Genomic DNA, 23,361 nt, shown 5'->3' with positions numbered 1-23,361 from the left:
GAAATGCCTAGTGAGAAGGGGGCCACAGACACACTGGATACAGCCTATGTATCGCAGCAAGACCATCCATTGCAGGAGGGAGATGGGGCAGAAGCAGCAGTGCCATTATGTGAGACAAAGGGAGAAGTGATGCAGCCAGGCAGTTCACATGCTGCTACTGAACCAACCCTGGCAGATGTGTTTCTAGCAGTACAAACTTGTAATACCTCCCTGCAAGTCCTAACCAACCAGGTCCTGAGTATTAAAGAAGACATAACAGTTGTCCGTCAGGACTTACAAAAAATAAGTGAATGTACCATTGTGCTGGAGGGAAGAGTAAGCTCAGTGGAGGATGATAATGGCCCCATGAAAGATGAACTACAACATACCAGAGCTAAGATGGTCAATCAAGAATATAGGCTGGAAGATATGGAGGATAGGCAAAGGAGGAATATTGCCAATATCCTTGGCCAATCGGGGGACGTATTGAGGTAAAACACCCAGCTGATTATATTGAAAAATGGCTAATTGCACTATTTGATAGAGAAAGTTATACTGCCACGTTTGCTGTGCAACAAGCTTATAAAATACAGGCATGCCCATTACCTCTTGATCATCTCCCACTCTTTTTTTTTTTTTTGTCTTGAAACTACTCAATGATAAGGACAAATCTATAAACCTCACACTGGCTTGTAAGTAGAGGAATATTGAATGTCATGGAGCAAAGATCTCCTCCTTACCCAGTTTTTCGGTGGAAGTGCAGATTCAGCGTGCAAAGTACACAGATGTTAAAAAATGGCTCTGAGCCCTGCAGCTTCCATATGCAATGCTCTGTTCAGCTAAACGCAGGGTTGTGTATGGAAAAACCTTGCAATTTATTTGGTATTCCGGGTGCTGCAGGATCCTGGTTAGATAGAAGTGAACAGAGGATTCCCTCCAGAAATAAAGTCTCTTCGCTTCTGAATAAGTTACTTATAGCCTCGAATTCTGCTGTTTTAGGTGTGTAGCCCCTGTATACCCGTCAACATGTTTTGGTCTTTCAGAATATGACGCTTTGCGGTTTTTAGTTGGACTCACTTTTGGGCCACGGGTTCTCTCCCCAGCAGTGTTCCTGAGAGGAAATATTGGTTTATAGTTTGCGTGCGTTTTTTACTCGTTGTTTTTTTTTTTTTTCTGCAAGGTTTTGCTGAGGTTTTTTCTAAGTCATGTGCTTACGGGTCCATGTATACCAGCTATATTCATGTTCTACCTTTTACCATTAGGAGTTGTTTGGGGCACTCTAGCCCTGTACCTTTTGCTGAAACAGTCGCTAATTTGCTTAGGCATAATCTGGATACTGTCACATGCTGTACTTTTCCCTTTTGGGGGAGATTATGGGACACATCCATACCAACTAGAGTTGGGTACTCCTACCATCATAAACAATTTGGACAATGTCTACGCAGAGAATTGTGATCTCATGGAATGTTATGGCCCTAGGAGATTCAAGTAAAAAACAGGTGGTTGGTCGGGAGGGGGTTTAGGTGTTTTGGATAATAATCTGAAGTCCATTCCTTTGGACCCTGGTCAGAAGCTAATTTCTAGATGCTATGTGGCTTTGGCTTTTAGTACTTCTAAGTTGGTGAGGAGGGCCAGAGATCATTGGTCTGCTGTTGTGCCGGAGTTGACAGGCAGTGGAGGGAGCTGCTTCACACTTATTTGTCTACGGTAATTGCAGCTATTGATACTGAATGCTACAAATACAGTTCTTGCATCAGACTTACTATATGCCTCTACGGTTGTTTCACATGCGGAAAAGGTACTCAGCGCTATGTCGCACATTTCAGTTCTTTGAAGGCACTTTTATACATATGACTTGGGAGTGTCCAAAAGGTCAGGCCTCTCTGGTCTCAGGTGACAAAGTTTATGGCTGACAATTTTGACTTCCCAAACATATATAACCCCCTTTTATGTTTGCTGGGTAACTAGTTACAAAATATTTAGTTATGGACTTTGTGTGGACATATAGAAGAGAAAAACTTCTTTTTTATGCACCGTTAAAAAATCTATTACACAACATTAAAAATTACTCCCCACATAGGGGTTCAAAGATTCTGATTAGCTTTCACATGTGGGCTCCACTCATTTCAGGAATCCTTCAGGAGCACATGTGACAGAATCCGTAAACTGGAACCCACTCCTAATCTTTAATAGAGTAACATGAGCTGGTAGGATAGGTTGGAATTCATAGGGTGCTCATGTTGCCCATAGAGGTGCAAATGAGTAAGCCAAGGTGAATCCACTACCTCTCATGTGGGAAATTCAGATACATTCAGTAAACAGCCACTGGTACACAAATTCTTAAAATGGAAGGACCAACTTCACATTGGGGAAGCATCCAGACCTAATGTAAGTAAGTCACCATAAAGACAGCATGGTAGTCCAAAGTAGTCAAGGCACATATATTCTAAAGAAAGGGCTCTTGATAAGTATATTAAAAACAAACTTCGTTCACATCAAGGCAACCTGTGAAATAATAGCCCCATAACGGAAATCATTTTTCCCCCCCACGATCGATTAATGGAGACATCAGGTTAACAATACCATATCCCTGGAAAAAGCTAATATTCCAGCAAAGAACCTGCCCACAAAAGTTAGAACAGCTATGGAGTCCCTCTTTACTGGTGTCGGAATTGGCCCCATTTGTCTTGATAGGACAAAGATATATATTTTATCTCCGCCTTAATTGTACCTTATTTATGTTCTAATTTTAAGCTAAGGTACAAGGTGATACAGTGTCTCTGGTAAAGAGTAAATAGGAGATAATAGATGCTTTGCAAATACAGTTTTTTGTGATCATTTTATTGACTCCTTGACTGTTTACGAGAACAAATGTATATGCAAACAGTAAACCATCTCACATGAGCTAGTTATATGTATTAATTGCAGATATTATGCATTGTGAACAAATGTGCTACACTATTGAAATTCAAAAATTCTATACTTCAATGATCACTGTGTTGTTTCTTTGTACTAACATAATTGGGTTGTATATAAAACAAAAAATGGCACATGATTGTGTGTCTGAAAAAGCAAAAAATATCTGATTTAAAAGGGAAAAAAAAGTGTCTTGTATTTTATTAATTTTTTGTGTTTCCTTTCATTACTAGGATGATAGTCGAGCTGCACAGAAAAGTCTCCAGCCTCATAGAGTTCTTAAAACAGAAGTGGGCACTACAAGAGGTCCGGGTTGTATCCTTGTTTATTTCAGGTATTTGGGCTTTGGATGCAATACCAAGGTAAATTAAAGGTAACCCCATCTGCTATCTATTAGCTCAAAACATCAGACTGGTTGTAAACTACAGAGACTATGTCTAAAGCTAATTTTGTTTTTCATTTTGGATAGAGTAGGGGAGGATTGAAACCAATGTTGGTTTCATTTTTGCCATTTGTGCCTCATTACGGAAATTTCACTTTACTTGTCCAGTCCTGTAGACTCCACAGGAAGAGAGGGGGTATCTCTGCAATGTGAAGAAAATCACCTCTAAGGCTAGGTTCACATATGTTCTGGGGGTGCCGCTGTGGATCCGCACGAAAATCCGTTCAGCCGCACCACCCGCACTGAGGAATGTGGACCCGCGGGCTGGTGCCATTAGTTCTAATGGCACGCCACCCACACTGGAAAACTCAACCGTACTGGGAACCGAGGTTCCCATGCGGGCTGCGCTTTCAGAAGAAGTGCAGAGACTTCTTCTCTGCGTGTCAGGGGGCACGGGAGTCCATTCAAATGAAGGGGCTCTTGTGCCTGCTTAAAATGCAGCCTGCATGGCAGCATATGTGAACCAGGGGTAAGACAATTGTGTTCACATTTGAAGATTTCCCCTCTATGTTTGTTCTGGTGGTAACTAAAAATTTTATATATACCTTCTTTTTTATTCCCTTTGACATTAGTCATCAGGACAGTCAAAGAAAGGTGAATGTCCCTGTTAGGGACACAGACCATGATAACAACCTGACAGTGGTTATACCACCTGAGCAAAGCTAAAAAGTTTTGCCTTTCTTTATACTCTAATTCTAGTCTTCTAGATTATTGATCTTCATTATGACCTCTGTTTCTGCTGACACAGCAATACAGAGCTGTGGGGTAAAAGCTCCTATTTGTCATAAGCCTGGGAAATTTTAAAATGAAGGCATGACAAAAAAATGAATGAAATATATCCAATCCGTAACTAAACACTTTGTTTTTTCCTAAAGCACTAAGTATCATAAACAGTGGTCAAGTTTTCCTTCTAGAATTTACTGATTTTGCTTATTTAGCCCTTTGTTTTCAGCTCTGTGACACTGAACTCCTGCAACCTCTTTGTAGCCACTTCTTTCCACATTTGCTTTAGAGGTGACTGCATGGCATTGAGGTTTCTGTATGGTAACAACAGCAGAACATGCCAGTACAATGGGCGTTGGCACAACAACTGGTAGTCTACATAAGATGTCCAGATGACAGGGTGACACTGCAAAAGAGCAATTGAGGGACAGAGACAGTGTTGTCACTCTATAACAGGAAGTTCCTGAACAAGGTCCTTCATGGTAGGATTGACAGATATTTTTTTTTTTTATTGAAAGCTGCAGATTTAAAAAGATTGAAATGACTTTTGATGTTGCATAAACATGCTAACGATTATGAGATTTCAGTGTTTGGGTTTAGATCTACTTTATAGTTTACCATATGACCATCAGTTGAATTTTTTTTGTCGAAATTTCCTTTACTAACTCTCTCAGAGGAAATTCCTTGAGGATCCGCAGCTAGCAGAGGTGGAGGACTCCAAAGAGGACTTGTATCTATTCCCACCAGAGTCTGCACAGTTGTCATCTTTACCAGGTGTGGCTAGGGTGGTTCATTCCAAAGCTTACTGTACCGTCCATTGGCAAGAGTCTGGCAAGTGCAAACAAAGCTCCAAGGATGCTCTCTTGCCACCTGCTCAGATATTGGGTATCCAGACTGGACAAGGGACAGCGCGAGTGCAGCTAAAGTGCCCACGTGGCAGCACAGACACTAAACAAACAAACAAAATGGAAACGGCAAGCAATGCTTCAGCAGACAGGACCCCAACAATAGAAAATGGCCCTGGAGAGAACATAGCTTCTGAAGGGGTGCAAGATGGTCCGAAGACCCCTGATGAAGCCCCTCCTGAAACTATGGATATATCAACCAATCCAGACATACCTGGTGAAGTGTCCAGTAGTGAGCTGCCAATTGTGGATGAACTGTCAATAAATGACCCTTTTCCTCCTTACCTGAAGTCTTGCCAAGACCTCATTGTTCCAGAAGGAAGCCCATCAGCAGCAAATGTTGTGATAAGTCCACCCATATCTCCCAGTACCAATCCCAAAGGCTCTGGCCAGGCAGCTTCTCCCAGCCAGGAAAAGGCTGATGTTCAGTCTACAAACCCCCAGCAGGAGAATTGCACTACACAACCGTCAGGAACGGACTCTCAGGTGAAGGAGCAGAGTGGTTCGTCCAAAGCTCCCAAAGACAACTCTAACCAGCTCACTGAGCAGCTGCGTCAGGAAGGCTGGAACCAGCGCACTTCAGAAAATCTGACACTAGCTGAGGTCTACCTCATGTTGGGAAAGCCAGGCAAGTTACAGCTGGAGTACGAGTGGATGGATCCCAGCAATTCTGATGATCCTGAATGCCCACTACGCCACAAACAGAGACTCCTCAATTGTCTTTTAAGACTCATTGCTGCAGAAGTGAACTCTAAAACTGTAAGTATTTTTTTTTTTTCTTTGACCTGTGTTTGGGCTTTGTACAGAGAAGTGTAAAAGCCCTTCAATGCCTAGAGTTCATTGGAACCTAGATGCCCATGCCAAATTTAGTAATGTCGGTATGGTTTAGTTAAAGAAAAAATAATTACTGATTAAAGAAAAAACTGTGAGCAGGCTGCTCTTTATAACAGAAAAGGCATGCTATGTCTCTTCTGCATTAACAAATCCTTACCTGCCTGCTCGCAGTCTTCTATTAAACGTACACTGAGCTGTGCAGGCGCAGCACGGTGTGTATATTCCCAACGCATTGTGGCTGTGCCAGAATGATGGACTGCTATGCGCATGCATGGGATGATGTCGTTCCCTGACTGGCCAAACAGGCCAAAAACCCAGCACCTTGGAAGTAGCTGAAGATGACAGCAGCCTGCAAGGGATTTAACTGTCACATCACTGAAATGAGGACATGAATATCCCTAGGAGTTGTTTCCTCTATCCAAATAATGGTCACATGCGTGTGTTAAGGGTATATCAGGCTGTTGGAAATCTCTTTTCAAGCAATAGCCTTTTCTGTTGAGAAAGCCAAAGTAAACTTTACTGATGTGTAATTAACACCTGTTGGCTGAATCTGGGGGGGACCTTAGCAGGGCTTATTGCTGTGTAGCTTGATTGAGGATTGACAGTTGTCTTTTTTTTTTTTTTTTTTTTTTTTTTTTTTTTTCTGTTTTTCTTTGAGACATCTGTATGTCCTTTAGCCATTCTTACTATAGTAGTATCTATACATAGGCCACTTTACTAACTCACAAAAGTAATTAAAATTTTCTTTCTCATTAACTGATTTCACCAGATAGGAAGTGAGGGTAAAACCGAAACCAGGGCACAGACAACAGGAGTTTTCAGCTTTCCTCTACTCTACTGACAAAAAGCATTTTTTACTCTTCGTCCGTGTCACTGCTGAAAATCTCCATGCTTTCTGTATGGTGAAAGTGCTTTCCTGTCGGCACTCAGTGGTAGGGGCTGACGAATGGTACCATAAAGCACAGCAAAGCACCAGGAGATTGACACTACCAGAAGTGTCGGTTTCTGAAAGCCTTCACCCAACAAGCTTCCTTTATTACAGCAGTGTTTCATGGCACAGGCAGTGGGAGAGGTAAACATTACTGTAAATGTTCTTTAAGGACAGAGTTTTTGCTCACAACTGGATTTTAGTTAGTTAATTTAAACTAATTTGGCTATAAATAGGTGCAATTAAGTAATGTACACCATCACACTACTTCACGATTCCTCAAAAGTGTTTCTTTTCTTACTTCTAACTGAGATCTCATTTTGAAAGAGGAGATTAGCTGTGATTTTATGTTTGCACAGAAATGCCAGCTAATATTGGGTATGCTGAGACAGCTAAGTAAACGCCAGCAACTATGCTGATAGGCAGTCTTCTTTAAAGGATAAGTTCACCCTTCGTAACGTTACACCCATATTCAGGGTGTAACATATGTAACATGTTACTGTAGCATCAGCCCCGCACACCGGGAAATGTAAAAATTGTTCATAGTTGAATCCCAAAGGAAGTTGCATATTTTCTAGGTAAATATTTGGCTTTTTTTTTTTTTTTTTTTTTTTTTTTTTTTTTTTAGTCCTCTCAGACACCAGAAACAACCTCTGCTGCCACCTCCATTATGAAGCAACCAGTTCAGGAACAGACCCTCACACCACCTGGTAAGGTCATCACCTTGCTGTCCCGAAACCCGGACTGTCTGAGGACGCAACCCGCACAGATCCATACAACCTTTTCTCCTCCTTCCAATACCTCAGGTGAGAGAGCCCAATAATTAAACGTGTTGCCTTTTAGATGGTGCAGGAAACAGTAAATATTCGGACTCAGATTGTTGTGATAGCGATTTATCCCTTGTGAGACCTCTATGCCTAGCCTGTATAAGCAGATATAATCACTGTGGGCAATCCTTATCAGATAGCTTGAACTCACCAATACTGTGTTGCTTTATTCTGTACATGTGACAACAGGATACAGCAGAATGAATGGTTTCCAGTATTATGCGGTCAAAAGATGATACTTACTGTAGCGTACTATGCAGAATACATGTGTCCCTGTTACATGTGGACTGTTAGCTGCCTCCATGACACAGGAAGTGCTGAACTCAAGAAGAAGGGAGGAGCTTCATATACAAAGGAACTGTGTCATAGATCTCAGGGAGGCAATGTAAAACAAATGCATTACCAAATAAGGCCACTGGATGGCAGCATAACTAACTATAGAAATGTCCATAGGAAATGGTACAAAGAATAAACTATATGAATTCTCATGTACATTAACATAAATATTAACTGTGTAACAGCATAGTAAATATGAATGTCATGCATTTTAGTAGATGTTAAATTTTTTTTTTAAAAAAAGAGGAAGGTATAAATAAATGAATTTGTACTGTATGGAAGATTAGGAATGATCTAATGAAGAATATTGAGAGTACTGAAGATTTGCACATAACATTGACCGATAATGATTGTCACAATCCATGCTGATTTTTGTCATGCTTCATACTTGGTTATTTTTAACATAAATTGGGTCTGATCATGCAGCTCTGCATTGGTGTATGGAGTAAAAGACTGAAATCAGAATTTGCCTTTTCAGTGTTAGGGTGGCCACATACTGTTGGATTTGGGTTCTGATTTAATCTAACAATCCAACAGGTGAACACCTGCAGTACATTTAAATTTGTGTCCAGGCAGGTAGACTCTCACACTGCACAGTTCGCTGCACTCTCTGCTCCTCCTCTTCTAAGTGTGCCCCAATACCAAGCTGTGTGCTATGGGGAGGCGCACATGCGGGCATGTTGCTGAGTCGGGCTGTGTGTCCATAGACACGCACAGCGCTGCTCGGGCCCTGCCCCCCACTCTCTTCTCACTGGATTTGACAGACCTCAACAGGAGCCGATGGTTCCCGCTGCCGTCAGAGCCCCCAGTGAATACAGGAAGAGGAGAGAAGAGCTGCAGCAAACAGGCACAGTGCTGGATCAAGAATAGGCTCAGGTAAGTGTTTAAGGGCTGGGGGGAGCTGTTATTGAGAGGTTTTTTTTACCTTTAAAATGGTTGTAAACCTCAGACATGAAATATTAACAAAGCATATCCCTCTATAGTGTGTCCTCTGCTATAAGCATGTCACTTCTGATGAGTTTTCATGACACCAAGAAAAAAATGGTGACAGGGAGGGCACAGCCTGTGATTGACAGCCTCATTTCTGTTCCTGTGTGCTGTGTGTCCCTTCCCTCCAATCATCTCTCAGATCTCTCCTCACTGAGGTAACTGTAGCTCCCCACCTCCTGCTTTTCAAAGCTGATAGGTCCTGTGTAAATGGATATAGGGGAAAGAGGAGTAGATAAACTGGTACAACTTATGTAGGATGATTTGGGCAACACAGTGTTTAGCACTTCCACCTGGCAGTACTAAGGTCATTGGTTCGAATCCCAACCACGGCACCACCTGCCTGGAGTTTGCATGTTCTCCCCGTGCCTGCGTGGGTTTCCTCCGGGTACTCCGGTTTCCTCCCACACTCCAAAGACATGTTGGTAGGTTGATTGGCTCCTGTCTTAATTGTCTCTAGTCTGTGTATGTATGAATGTAAGTTAGGGACCTTAGTTTGTACGCCCCTTGAGGGTTAGGGACTGATGTGAATGTACAATATGTAACGTGCTGCGTAAATTGACAGCACTATACAAGTACCTGAAATAAATAAATAATCTCTGTATATCACCTGAGGTCAGTCATTTCACTGGGTATATGTAAGGCTTCACAACCACTTAAATGTAGAGAATGCATTAAGGTACAAAAACATTGACTTTAGAACCACTTTAATTGCGGTACAATCAAGTATGAGTGCATCTGCTAATATATTTCTCTTCCGGCAGGTTTCAGGAATTTATCTCGTCCTCTTGTCTTTGGTGGTCCCTTGGGGTCAGTGACAACCAGTTGCGATGGGGCGGTCTTTGCTGTTCCCACCATGCTGCCTCCTAACAGCCGGCACGCTAAGATCTCCTCTCCAAGCAAAGAGTCTGAGGTGACAGGCCGCCAGCAATTGGATACTATTAGTGTGAGTACCAAATAAGTATAAAGGAATCAACTGGATTGGAATGTGTGAATTTTTCAGTTTTATTTGTGAAGTGACTATTTTTGGAGAAAATCCATGCTATGAGGGGGGTTTGACAAGCAAGATTCCAACATAACCGTCCACCCATCTAGTGCAGATCATTCTGCGTTCCAATTGGCAAAGGATTTTATATTTCTTGGCAGCCTGTGGGGACTGCAATCCTGGGCATTATATACATTCACATATTGAGGCTGTTCTACCGTGCCAAATCCCCCCCTTCACTGCCACTCACTGAAGTCTAATTTTGGAAGATTCTAGTTTGTTGGAAATCTTTCCAGGTTCTTCCAGTTTTGAGAGGAAATAAAATGTTCCACTTTTACGTTTCCTTTTCTAGCCTCACATGTTAAGAATTCGAACTGTCTAACCCAAGGAAAGTTCGGGTGACCTAGAGTTGGTGAAGTGCGGATGGGTAGAGGGGAGTGGCAGTCAAGTGAAAGTATTTGATGGCCATCTTTAAAGTGATATTAAGGGTAAATTTTTTTTGTGTGTGTGTTATGCTTACCCTGCTCTTGTTTGCACAGGGAAGCCCCAGTCCTCCTCCTCTTTCTGGGTCTCCCGCCAGTACTTCAGGCTCCTCCTCTTCCCTGAGTGCCCCCATAGCAAGCCACTTGTTATGGGGATACTCGTGCATTCTTCTCCTGAGGCCTGCTCTGTGTTTCCATAAGACACACAGAACAATGGTTGGCCCCACCTCTGCTTCCTCCTCACTTGCTGTGTTTGACAGCAGTGGAAGTCAATAGCTCCCGCTGCTGTGTTTCAGCCAATGAGAAGAGAGAGACCCGGGAGATCTTCTGCACTCGTGTACATCACTGGATCTCGATCAGGATCGGGTAAATGCAAGGGGAGACGGGGGCTTTGGGGCTGCTGAAGGAGTTGCATATGAAAGGTTTTTTACCTCCTTGCATAGAATGCATGAAGGTAAAAAAACCTTCAGCCTTTACAACCATTTTAAGGTTATTCCACTAAAGAGGATGTTTAAGGGATGAAAGATCCCCTTTTAATGTCCATAGGCCTCCTGTAAGGGGAACAGGTTATAGCATTACTAGCTACTGTTTAATTTGTGTCTACATCAGTGAATAAGCCTGGCTAGGTGTGTCACATCATGATTAAGTACTGTCTGGGAATCCCATTCCACCTCTTAACTTACAAAGACAAAGAATATTTTTGGTCAAACTGGAAGGATCATTTCTTCAAAAGAAATTCTAATTGGAATCGTTTTAAAAGCTCACTAAATAGAAGTAACCGAGCTATGATGTTAATTTTTCAAGATATTCCATCCATCAAACCTCGTGAACATTTGTTTTTACCATTATTGCAGTTCTTTCTGTATTGAGTTTAATAACAGAACAAAATCGAATACCATTATATGTGTAACGTCTGCTGGATGGGGGTTCCCAAGTAAATAATGGCTTTAAGATGCCATTGAAAATGGGAACCAGGGTTATTTCATATTCTGTCTTTGAGACAAACATTTAGAGCCTCCAATTTCTCTAGGGTTATTATGTAGTTTGGCAGTCAGCAAAATTCTTTCTTTCAGGAGTTTTGAAGGGTAATTAAAGGGTTCGGTATGTATGTGGTGGCAATCTGGTGATTGATGTATGCCAAGGCATTTGCACTCTCTGACCGGACTCTGGAAGGCCCTTCAACTTCGACATCCAATGTCGAAGCACCAACTGGATTGGTCATAGCTCCAGAATATAGATGGGTTATACCCTTTCCTATAGGGAATATAGCCCCTGCACTGAAATATGGGCCACAACTCCTCCCCCATCAGGATGGCATCTGTCATCAGAACTTTCCAAATAATAAAGAGAAATGGCTTTCCTGTCTCCAGCCCCAGAAGAGACATCCACCAAAGACCCTAATATGTTGGGCCACAGAAAACATTCAAGAGTCCAGTGACAGAGTTCTTCTGCCCCATGCTAACAGGACATTCTGCTGTAGGGCCCGGAATGAAACTGAGCCAATGAAACTGCCTCAAACGAGGCTACTATCTTCCCTATTACTCTCATGCAGAGGGATACCTCAGATCTGAGGGTAGACACCTGATTTCTCAGGGCTACACACCTCCCTGCCAGGAGAAAAAAAATCTTGTCTTTCTACCAGATCAAGCCCAGATATTCTAGTCTCTGGGTTGGAAACAATGACTATTTCTGGAGATTGAGAACCCGGCAGAACCTCTCCAAAGTCTAACTGCAATAGCCACATTGTACTCCAATAAATGAACCAATTGCCCTCTGAGCAATAGATCCTCTGGGTAAACTAGGTTCCCCCTGGAGTCCCAAGACCGGGGCCAAAATCTCATTGAACATTTAAAGGGCAATGGGCAGCCAAAAAGGCAAGGCCACAAACTGAAAATACTTGTTCTCCACTGATGAGGAGGAAAAATTAGGATATGCAGATAAGCATCCTTTATCTCCACTGATGCCAGGAAATCCCCTAGCTGAAGTGACGACACCACTGCCCAGAACCTCTGAATATGCAGAACTTGTGAAGACCCTTAAGGTCCAATATTGGCCATATATCTCCTCTTGATTTTGGGACAGTGAAGAGATTTGAGTAAAACCTGAGAAACCTTTTGGCCTCCGGAACTGGTATAATCAGTCCTTATAAGAAACAGATGTTCGAGAGCCTGAAACGGCAACAACCTCTTTTGTGGATTCAAAAACATATGAACGCATAAAACGTGGCGGAGGAAACTTTCGGAACACCACCTTGCAACCCTGGGAGATTATGCAACTCGTCTGCGACTTTCTCCTGCCCAAGCCTTGCAAATGCCAGCAACCATCACCCCACCCAAGAGAGTGGGAGCACCCCTTCATGGAGGAGGATCAGAATCTGGCTTAGGAGCCCAGGTTGTCTTATAAAGTTTACCCTAAGGCTTTCCTTTCGAGGTAGAGGCCTGTGAGCACCAAAAAGTTCAGAGGGAACAGATCCTGAAAAAGGAGTAGTCACTTTCTCCCTGAGACTAACACTCCTTTTCCTGAGAGGCAAAAGAGAACTCTTACCTCCCAAAATCATTTGGATGTGCTGATCTAACTCTGTTCCAAAATGACTTTCCCCATGGAAGGGAAAATAGAGAAAAAAAACTGCCAATAACTTCATGCAGAGTAACTTCGCAAACCAATTCTTTAGCCCAAAAAAATCTTGTGCACATGGACGGACAAAGCCCTTCTTGATTAAGAATCTTTCAAGGTATCAACCGCAACATAGAGAGCCCGAGGTAATCTTTACCAGGACCACCCTCAGTATCTGCAGAATTATTCTTAACTAGCCTCTTAGCTTGGCCTCTGGCAGACCTCAGTAACTGTCCTGGCGGTGAGGGCATCCACCCCATGTCTGGAAAGCCTGGAACAGAGGGGAGGCACAAGCATGCTGAGCTTCTGCACCACAGAGGGTCAAGGCCAGGGTGGGCAGGCTGGATTCAGGCATATTCCATCTACTAGTGAATGTTTTCCTTCATTGGATACAGCTGTGTGAACCTCTTAGGAGAAACACCCATTCCACAAATACTACCGCCTCTAATGAGGGTGTTAGAGAAAAAAATGGAAACTTCATGCAGGGTTGTAGAAAGTTTTGAAAAAACTTCTCATCCAGGGACTAAATCGGTGCCCCAATCTACTTGTCCCTCATGACGATCTACTTGTCCAGATGAAAAAAAATACCAAAACTGTATTTAAATCGGAGGTGATATTAGGAATGTCTGGGGATTTTAAAAACAAAAGGGGCTTTATGGCGACTTAAACATTTAATATTTTTAACGTTACGCTATTTATCGCCTCCTCCCTTCCCTGCCTTTCTCCAGCACTGCACCCGGGGACTAGCAGGGAGGGGAGAGACCTTGCAGTGTAATGAGCACCGATTTGGCTGCTCCTCCAGGAAAGGGTGGGTCAGGGCTTATCATTTATCCCTTTCGCTGCCAGAGCCGTTTTTGCATTTTTTTGCACACATTTAAAAAATCATTTTAGGCCTGAAGATTACATAAAACTCCTAACCTTATATATTTTCCGAGACCCTAGAGAATAAAATAGTACTAGTTCCAATTTTTTATGTCGCATGATATTACTGCAAAATTTCAGTTAAAAAATACAAGTAAGTTAATTATAGGAAACAAAATCAATAAATCAAGTTGGTTTTTTTTTTTCTATCTTTAGTCCTGCTCACCTGTTAGGTGGAAGCATTCGAGTGGCAGCTCTGCCGCCCTATTGCTTCCACACAACGCTACCCTTCCGCTCCCCTCCCCTTCTTTTCCTGACCCGGAAGTGACATCATAACTGAAATTTTGCAGTAATATCACGCGCCATAAAAAATTGGAACTACCACTATTTTATTCTCTAGGGTCTCAGAAAATACATAATGTTAGGGGGTTTTATGTAATCTTCAGACCTAAAAATATTATTTTTAAATCTTGTGCAAAAACCACAAAAATGGCTCTGGCAGCGGAAGGGATAAAGAATAAGTCCTGACCCACCCACCCTTTCCTGACAAGCACCCAATCAGTGCTCATTACACTGCAAGGTCTCTCTGCTCCCTGCTAGTCCCTGAGTGCGGTGCTGGAGACAGGCAGGGAGGGGAGGAGGAGATAAAGAGCGCAATGTTAAAAATATTAAATGTTTAAGTCACCATAAAAAACCCTTTTTGTTTTTAAAACATTCCTAATATCACCTCCGATTTAAATACAGTTTTGATAAGTTATTTTTTTTTTTTTTTTTTTATTTGGACAAGTAGATTGTCATGAGGGACAAGTAGATTGGGGTACCGATTTAGTCCTGGACAAGTAGTTTTTTAAAAAATTTCCACACCTGTGATAATGCAAAACAGATTGGACATTGGGAGCAATCACACAGGGCTGTATGGTAATGCCTCCTAGGTGTCGCATCTAGGGAGATACGTCTCAGTACACCACACATCCACAAGGACCGCACAAATATGACCAATTGGTGATATTGTAGGAAATATCTGAAAAGATGATATATTGGATGTAGTAAAAAGAAATCCCCATATATAAATTCTCTCAGCCATATAACCTAAATAGTGATAAAGCATCCTCGGATGACATATGCTGAGCACAGGCACAATGATAATGGTTGACATAGGGTACTAAATTTACAAAAGTACAAGATCATTACAAATTGAGTCCAATGAGAGAAAAGAATAAGGCAAAACTGTGCCAGAAAAGGTAAACATGGTGATGCCTACCAATCGATGTAGTACTGGGTTACATCATTCCAGAGTGTGCTCGTTCATAGAGAGACCAGATCATATCCCAATGTTTTTAAAGGATAAGATCACCTTTCATAACATGTTACACCCATATTCAAGGTGTAACATGTTATGAATACACCAGCCCCCGCTTTGACAGCTAGTGGGGGATCTTCGCTTCGCCCGCTAGCTGTCAAATTTAGGGGAAAAAAAAAACACTGCCTTGTGGGGCTCCCGCCGCATCATTCATTCACAGTTTTCAAGTCCCAGCAGCATTAGCGACTGTTGGCTTGTTGTTCTCAATGAGCTCTACAGCGCTGTGGTAGTTCATTGATTCTTCCTGTCAGTATATTTGCTTGCTCGTACATCTCGTACGGGCAAGCAGATACAGTGTACACGTCACCCTTTTTCTTGGTAAATATATTTCTAAAGGTGCTATTGACATTAAATTTTCACCATGTGTTGGTAACAACCCATGCAATCCATACACACAAAGAAACCAAAACAAATACATTCAGAAATTAAGTTATGTGTAATAAAATGGAATGACACAGGGAAAAAAAAGTGTTGAACACTCTAACTTGAAATTTTTTCAATACTTCGTACAAAATCCTTTGTTGGTAATGACAGCTTCAAGACTCCTCCTGTATGGAGAAACTAGTCGCATGCATTGCTCAGGTGTGATTTTGGCCAATTCTTCAACACAGTCTTCTAATCTTGAGGGTTCCGTGGGCCTCTACTATGAACTCTGATCTTTAGTTCTTTCCATAGATTTTCTATTGGATCAAAGTCAGGTGATTGGCTGGACCATTCTAGCTTTATTTTTTTTTCTTTGAAACTAATTCAAAGTTTCCTTGGCTTTGTGTTTGGGATCGTTGTCTTGCTGAAATGTCCAACCTCGTTTCATCTTCATCATCCTGGTAGATGGCAGCAGATTTTTATCAAGAATGTCTTGGTACATTTTTCCATTCATGCTTTCTTCAATGATACGAAGTTTACCAGTACCGTATGCTGAAAAACAGCCCACCACCATGATGATCCCACCTCCAAACTTCACTATTGGTATGGTGCTTTTGGGGGTGATGTGCAGTGCCATTTGACCTCCAGACATGGTGTGTATTATGGTATTAAAAAAGCTCAATTTTGGTCTCATCTGACCAGACTATATTCTCCCAGTATTTTCCAGACTTGTCTAAATGTTGTGCAGCAAACGTTAAACAAGCTTCAACATGCTTTTTCATCAGCAGTGGAGTTTTGCATGGCGAGCGTGTATACAGGCCATGGCAGCTGAGTGGATTACTTACTGTTTTCTTTGAAACAATTGTACCTGTTAATTCCAGGTCTTTCTGAAGCTCTCCACAAATGGTCCATGGCTCTTGGACAACTCTTCTGGTAATTCTTTTCACTCCTCTTTTGGAAATCTTGCGAGGAGCACCTGGTCGTGGCCGGTTTATGGTGAAATTATGTTCTTTCCACTTCAGGATTATAGCCCCAACAGTGCTCACTGGAACATTCAGAAGTTTAGAGATCTTTCTGTAACCAATGCCATCAGTATGTATTGCAAAGGTCTTTAGAGAGCTCTTTGCTTTTACACATCATGAATTGTTCTTGTGTGACACCTTGATGATGAGACACCTTTTATAGGCCATCAGTTGCAACTGAACCAGCTGATATTCATTTGCACGGTCAAAGGGCAGGATTGCTTTCTAATTACTGATAGATTTCAGGTGATGTCCTCCCTTTCGTCATGTGTTCAATACTTATGCCCTGTGTCATTCCATTTTATTACACAAAACGTAAATTCTGATGTTGGTTTCTTTGCATGTATGGATTGCATGGGTTGTTACCGAAGTGGTGACATGTTCCATACTTATTTTTCCCGCTATATACTGACAGATCTGCAGGAGACCTGCATTGCACCAACAATCTGCCGATCGCTGGTGCAATGGTTTTCAGGCTTCTGCAACCAAAAATAATAAATGCACATTTTTTTTTACCTGCAAAAAAATGTACATTAATTATTTTTGGTAAAAAGGTGAACTTATCCTTTAAATAATGGACATGCGGCCAATCAGAGTTCTCTGGATGCAGCAGTCATGGCGTCAAAGAAAAGACTTCTCCAAGATGGAGAACGGCCAGATGGCAGTCCTCCTGGCCCTTCCAGCACTTGGCGCGACCCTGCCCACAGCGGGATGATATCATGCGCACAGAGAGCCATCGGTGCACATGATTGGCTGCGGCCTCCCAGACATGGGAAGAGGCAGAACCATGGGCAGACACCGCCAAATGCATCCGGAAGCAGGGGGGAGAAAAAAAAAAACACCCGCCCAAAGTCCATCCACACAGCGCACAAATAGAGGCTCCCCTGAGTGAACACCCACTGGTTATAAAAGAAGTGGCAGCTCCTGTTAGGACATCCTTCAAATATTAACATCTGGCAGAACATATAGGAAAGACTAGTAGCATACAACACAATAGGGGTAAAAAAAACTCCTGGGACCAAGGCTACCAAGGACTGAAAATCTTGTAGCAGGTTCTGACCAAGAAAGTCCAAAACCAATCTTCACCCATCACAGCGGGCAGTGCCACTCAGGATCTTCAAGGACTTGATCCCCTTTCTTGGGGCTCACTACCCCTGGACCTGTACAGCACCCTACCGGAAACACCTTTGTCCGTTACTACTGCACAGGGTTCTGTATACGCAGGGTCCAGCACTGAATGGTCCCATTACAGGCAGTCCTCACATGTTGGCCTCTTTCATCATGGCGGGGCCCGGGTACCACTCGTTTGAGCATTTTAGTTGTAGGAATGGACCCAGAAGGCCAAATTCTTGATCCCTACTGGAACCATTTTGAGCACATACCAGTGTTTGTGAGGCGAGCTGAAGCCGCACACCTTCAGACACTGGCGGAAGACTGAAGCACTTCCTGTATGGAAGGGGCCATTTAGGAGAGGACTTCTGTCTTTGTGCCAGTATCCATTTACCTATAGGTAGAACATAACCCAATAAGTAAGGATTTATATGGTCGCTCTGTGTCCCATGATGTACAATAAAGAGAAAACCATCCTGCCTTTGACACGAGAAACGGGATTGCCAGTGTGACATGGCCCTTAGGGGGTTGTGTACTAAAACTGGAAAGTGAAAAATCTGGTCCAGCTCTGCATAGAAACCAGTCAGCTTTCAGGTTTTATTGCCAAAGCTTAATTGCACAAGCTGAAGTTAGAATGCACAGCTGCAGCAGATTCTGAGTGCACCAGCTTTAGTAAATCGATCCTTAGTGTTCATGGAAGAGGACATCTGGAGTAACAACCTTTTGTTGATGGACTGAAATTCTATAGTTATCTGTATCTTTTTTTTTTTTTTTTTTTGTCTGTGCGCATATCTCAGCAGTTGAGTTCTCCTTGAGATCACTAATCACATTTTTTTGTCTTTTATCCCTTCAGCCTGATTTCTTCTTGCCGAAGGCCAAGAAGCAGAGGAGCAGACACCTTCGGAAACCCTTAGTTGTCCAGGTATGATTCTACGGTAGATCTTTACTTTGCTCCTCTTAGATATCCTAAACAAGAGGAAAGTTGATTGTTCTTGTCAATGACAAGAGAAAAGAAATGAAGTACCCCTGTGTCACGTTTTAAAAGACTGACCCACTTAAAGCCCTGTGTTGACTGGCTTTTTCATGGGCATATGCAGCCTGCTTTTGATATCGGTTTGAGACTCTTTTGAGATCATTCATAGTTCACTGTCGGTGCATTTGACCTGCATCTGCATGCCTGTAGACTTGACTGCTGACACTGACCCTATTGCTGATCTTAAAAAAAAAAATAAAATAAATAAAAGCAGCTAAAAAAAACAAATTGCAGTTATAAAAAAAAAAAAAAAAAATAGTTGTGCATTTATTAAAAATGAATCCTTAAAGGCCCATTCACACCTATTCAATGCATGTACACTGGTTATCATTGTTTGAAATAGAAGTCCTTCACATCTGCATGATGTATTATCTATTTTTTGGTGCATCAACATGCATTATCGAGGGACAGTTGATGAAAATGGCAGCACATCAGAATCTGTGATTGTTGATGACGCAAGAAAACGTGCATGGAAAGGTTTGAGCCCAGTTTTAGTGTTTTTGTTTTGGGGTTTTTTGTTTTTCAAAAAATCATGTTTCTGCATTTGACTTGATGTCTGCCACGTAATCTCCTGAACAGTGAAATTTAGATTGGAAGAGGGAGGGTCAGTACTCTTTGCCAGTCGGGCTCTACTGTAGTGCACATGACAAAGAATTGAAATCATTAGCATACGGCCTCACTGTCCATTTACATAATAGGGACAGAGTAGTGACTGAGGTATACTGCTTAAAACTGCCCAAATATTAGAAAACAGGTTGAACGAAAAAAAATTACCTGATTTCCCCATCCATATGTTCAAGGTGGGTATGAGGGAATCCTCCCCGCAGTGTCTTTGTTTTCTGATGGTGGCGAAATCTTCCCACTGCCAGAATACAAAGACACAGCACTAATTGATGGCAGGTAAGTCTCGAGCAGTCAAAATCCAGTGGTGCAGTTGAACAATTTCAAACTGGTTCAACCACAACCAGCTCCAGCCAGTTCAACCACAGTGCCCACACATAACTTGCATCCACAATCTTGGGGCATGGGCTGTGGGTGGGTATAAGCCCTGGTTCACATCTGTGCTTTCGTGTGGGCCGTGATTTGCGCGGGCACGAGAGCCCATTCATTTGAATGGACTCCCATGCCCCGAGATATGCAGGGAAGAAGTCCCTGCACTACTTTGGAAATTGCAGCCCGCATGGGAACCGAGGTTGCAATTTCCAGTGTGGGCAGTGTGACATTAGAATTAATGGCACTCACCTGTGGGTGGTGCGGCTACAGGTATTTGTGCGGGTCCCGCAGCAGCAGCACCACCTGCACAGATGTGAACTGACTGTAAGGCTCAGCGCGCCATGTTACGACACACTGACATAGCAGAGTCCCATGCTCCTCTCTGGTATCATGCCTGTAGAAAGCATGCACATACCTGATGGGCAGCCCAACACCCAAATGACGGCGTGCAAATAGCAGGACAAAGCAAAGTTTCAGCTGGTTTTTTTTTGGGTTTTTTTTGTGTTTTATTAGTAGCTGCTGACTTTTAATAAACACACACTTACCTGTCACAGGGTCCAACGATGTACTCACTTGCACCGTCCCTTCTCTCCACGGTGCCGGCATCTGAACTGTGGGCACCAGGCTGTGACAGCTTGTGGCTTCACAGCTGGGTGCCCACTGCGGATGTGCAAGTCAAGCTGCGCATCCTGATTGGTCCGGCAGTATTCTGGGACCTATGTAAGTTTCCAGGAGACTGTGGGAGGAAGGAGGGGACCAAACTTGCGGTTCACTTTGCCATGGCGAACTGAGCCAGAAGTGGGAGCTGGTGCCTGTCAAAACCAGGTGCCCGCTCCCCCCCAAAGGTGCCAAATATGGCAGTGAAAGGGGGGGGGGTAGGCAAACAAGCAGAGCTCCAGCTCCACTTTTGGGTGGAACTCCGCTTTAACAACACCACTGCTGATAGTGAAGCTTAATGTTGTAGGCCTTGCAACAAGAAGTGCTGTCACTGGCAGTATCTCCAGGTTAGGTACTTGGAAACAGATTTGCAAAAGTGATTTGCTTATGAAAAATATAAAGAGAGGCATGATACTAGACATATAGGAAAAATAGATTCATGGGATTTATACACTTTAAACACAAATTCCGATCTTGAGGAACTAAAGAGACTGCCTACTAATTAAGGAAAACCTTTGCTGATAGAATGAGGCTGCCAGTTTTGTTCTGCCTCTGAAAATGCTAGTTATTTGGGTGTCATGTTGATCCAGTGACTTCCTTACTTTTTGGGTCTGACTTTCTAGTTCTACATATTTATTTGTCATGTATTTATAATAAATATATACAAACATACAGAGACTCAGAGGGTATGAAGCCAGAGTCCGTCCAGTAGCTAATATCAGGAGATCAGCAATTGAGGCCCCTGTGTCTCTCTTAATACAGACTTTTTTAACCATGTTGTTAGAACCGGGGTCAGCTCAGGATATGTCTTTTTGCTGTCACACCAACCTCCAGTCAGCAGCAATTCTGATCTTAACTGACTCACACAATCTCAGTAGGTTGTCATGGTAACTGCTATATTCTGGTCAAGCCACTAAATCATCCTTTTGAGTTCTTCAGGTGCCACATTGAAAAATCAGTCTTTCTGAAGCCCTATGCGGACATTAACTACTGGACATTCATTTTGACCTTTTCTTCCACAGAGGACTCTCCTCCCACGGCCGTCTGGTAGCTCCTTGCCGCATGTCTGCTCCTTTTCAATTCTCTCAAACTCAACAGTAGCAGGTAATTTAAAAATTGTGACTTTAATATTTACTCTTGGAGCAAAATGTAACTAATTCCAGTTACTAAAATATAATATAGAAACCTGAAGCTAAACCACAACATCCAAAAACTGCTTGAAAAATACTCCATGAATGCAAGATGAGGGAGCTGGCTCCAAAACGGGGCTAACTTGTTACTTAAAGGGGCAAAATTTGAGAGTACAGTGGTTGCTCTTGCCATCCCACCAAGAGCCTATAGTAATAAATGCACAAAGAAGAAAATTTAGGTAAGTTACTTCGGGCTTGTTCACATTGGACAGTCTGCACTGGCAGGAATCTGTCCACCACACTGTTTTACCTTTTTTTTTTTTTTTTTCTAAACTTTATTACAATATCAAGGTCACAGTTTATAAAGTTTTAGTCACACAAGAGAGTTGCACTGCTATAGTTTGCGTCCTGTGAGCTGACAATATAGGAAACACTGGGCAAGGCTACACAGGAGAGTCGCAGTGCGCCTAGTGTGAACAAGCCTTTAAAGTAAGTATAGTTGCAAACTACCCAGCCTTTCCCCTTTCAAATGTCCTGGCTTTCATAATGACAGCTAGCATTTTAAAGGTATACCTTTGATACAGGCACGCTGCTTTGTTTGCCTCATGCTATTCCAGTATTTGACATAATATATTGTGTATTGCCTGTGGTCTGTGCAGACTAGCTTGCACTTGCAGAAGCCATTGGTAATGCTAGCTGTCCTTGGTGTATGCCCCAGTCACCGTGACTGTGCCCATGACATGGTCAGGGTTAGTTGCATAGGTCTGTGGACTACATACTCTGAAGTAAATTGAAATAGAGATCTAAAATCACTGTAGCAGTCCTAGGCAGACCTAGCAGTGTGTCTATACATCATATGTATAAATTCAGTGTGCGTGTGTACATATGCGTGCTGGGATGGAACATTTAAAGTGAACATGTTGTTTTTTCCATAATAGGGGTTGATTTACAAAAAACAGAAGGATGCAAAATCTGGTGCAGCACTACATAGAAACCAATCGGCTTCCAGTTTTTGTTTTTTTGTCAAAGCTTATTTGAACAAGCTCAAGTTAGAAGTGGATTGGCAACCATGCATAGCTGCACCAGAGTTTGCAGTCTCCAGTTTTAGTAAATCAACTCCAAAGTTCTTGTTACTAGCTATATTTTTGTTCACTTTCTTGACTTCTGGTTTGATCCAGGAAAGTAATATATCATTTCTCTTTGCAGGAAGAGGCTCCTTCCGGCCAATCCATTCCACCCTTGGTAAAGCCGTCTCCCAGCCAATTGTGCCCAAAGGGTTGACGGCCTCAACTAGCAATGCCAATTCTTTAGCTAGTAAGTATTTTAGATGTTGGTAACTCTCAGGAAGTCTGCACACAGGAACTCTCAGGAAGTCTGCAGGCAAGATTCAGTATTCAGTGGTCTATTATTGTTTTTTAAATTGTGGTTGGTGACATACCCATATCGGTAATGTTACAGTACTACATAATTTGAGTTCTACATGGAATAAATGCTACTTAAATCTCTACATAGCTTCACTGTTCTGTTCTCAGGAGTGTCTAGTGCTCATTCTATTATTTTCCATGAATACTTGGCCTTTTCAAAATGCTCAATGGAGTCCATAAAAGCAGACACTTCCAGCTTTTCATTCTGTTCCCCTTGCTTTCTCGGCTGACTTTTAGCTGTGACTACAGGGAGTGAATTCTGCTTATTGACAGCTGCTTGGAATTGAGTACATGGACCATGGAGCAAAAGTGTTCTCTTCTTTGTTCAATCCTTATACATGCCAAGTACCCCTGGTGGTATGCAGCACACACTTTGGTAAATGGTGCTGAGGCTCATAGTGGGATGGTTCAGATTTAGTTATGTTTCTGATTTTTCTATTATCTTCTCATT

The 23,361-nt window shown here is 42.4% G+C and overlaps 1 protein-coding gene across 2 annotated transcripts in view; it reads left to right on the top strand.

Moving 5' to 3' along the window:
* Nucleotides 1–23,361, top strand: part of CRAMP1 (cramped chromatin regulator 1) — a 75,426-nt gene that overhangs the window by 43,051 nt on the left and 9,014 nt on the right. For both annotated transcript variants that reach the window (XM_089682701.1, XM_089682691.1), the window contains exons 9-15: nucleotides 3,129–3,210; nucleotides 4,735–5,724; nucleotides 7,356–7,533; nucleotides 9,642–9,823; nucleotides 18,527–18,595; nucleotides 21,379–21,460; nucleotides 22,693–22,800. In XM_089682701.1, the coding sequence (XP_089538827.1) occupies nucleotides 3,129–3,210; nucleotides 4,735–5,724; nucleotides 7,356–7,533; nucleotides 9,642–9,823; nucleotides 18,527–18,595; nucleotides 21,379–21,460; nucleotides 22,693–22,800 (1,691 nt within the window). The remainder of the gene's footprint in view (nucleotides 1–3,128; nucleotides 3,211–4,734; nucleotides 5,725–7,355; nucleotides 7,534–9,641; nucleotides 9,824–18,526; nucleotides 18,596–21,378; nucleotides 21,461–22,692; nucleotides 22,801–23,361) is intronic.

Source organism: Staurois parvus, unplaced genomic scaffold (assembly GCF_062004578.1).
Source record: "Staurois parvus isolate SC_StPar_1 unplaced genomic scaffold, SC_StPar_1.0 ptg000018l, whole genome shotgun sequence".
NCBI lineage: Eukaryota > Metazoa > Chordata > Amphibia > Anura > Ranidae > Staurois > Staurois parvus.
This window is presented reverse-complemented; position numbering and strand designations above follow the sequence as displayed.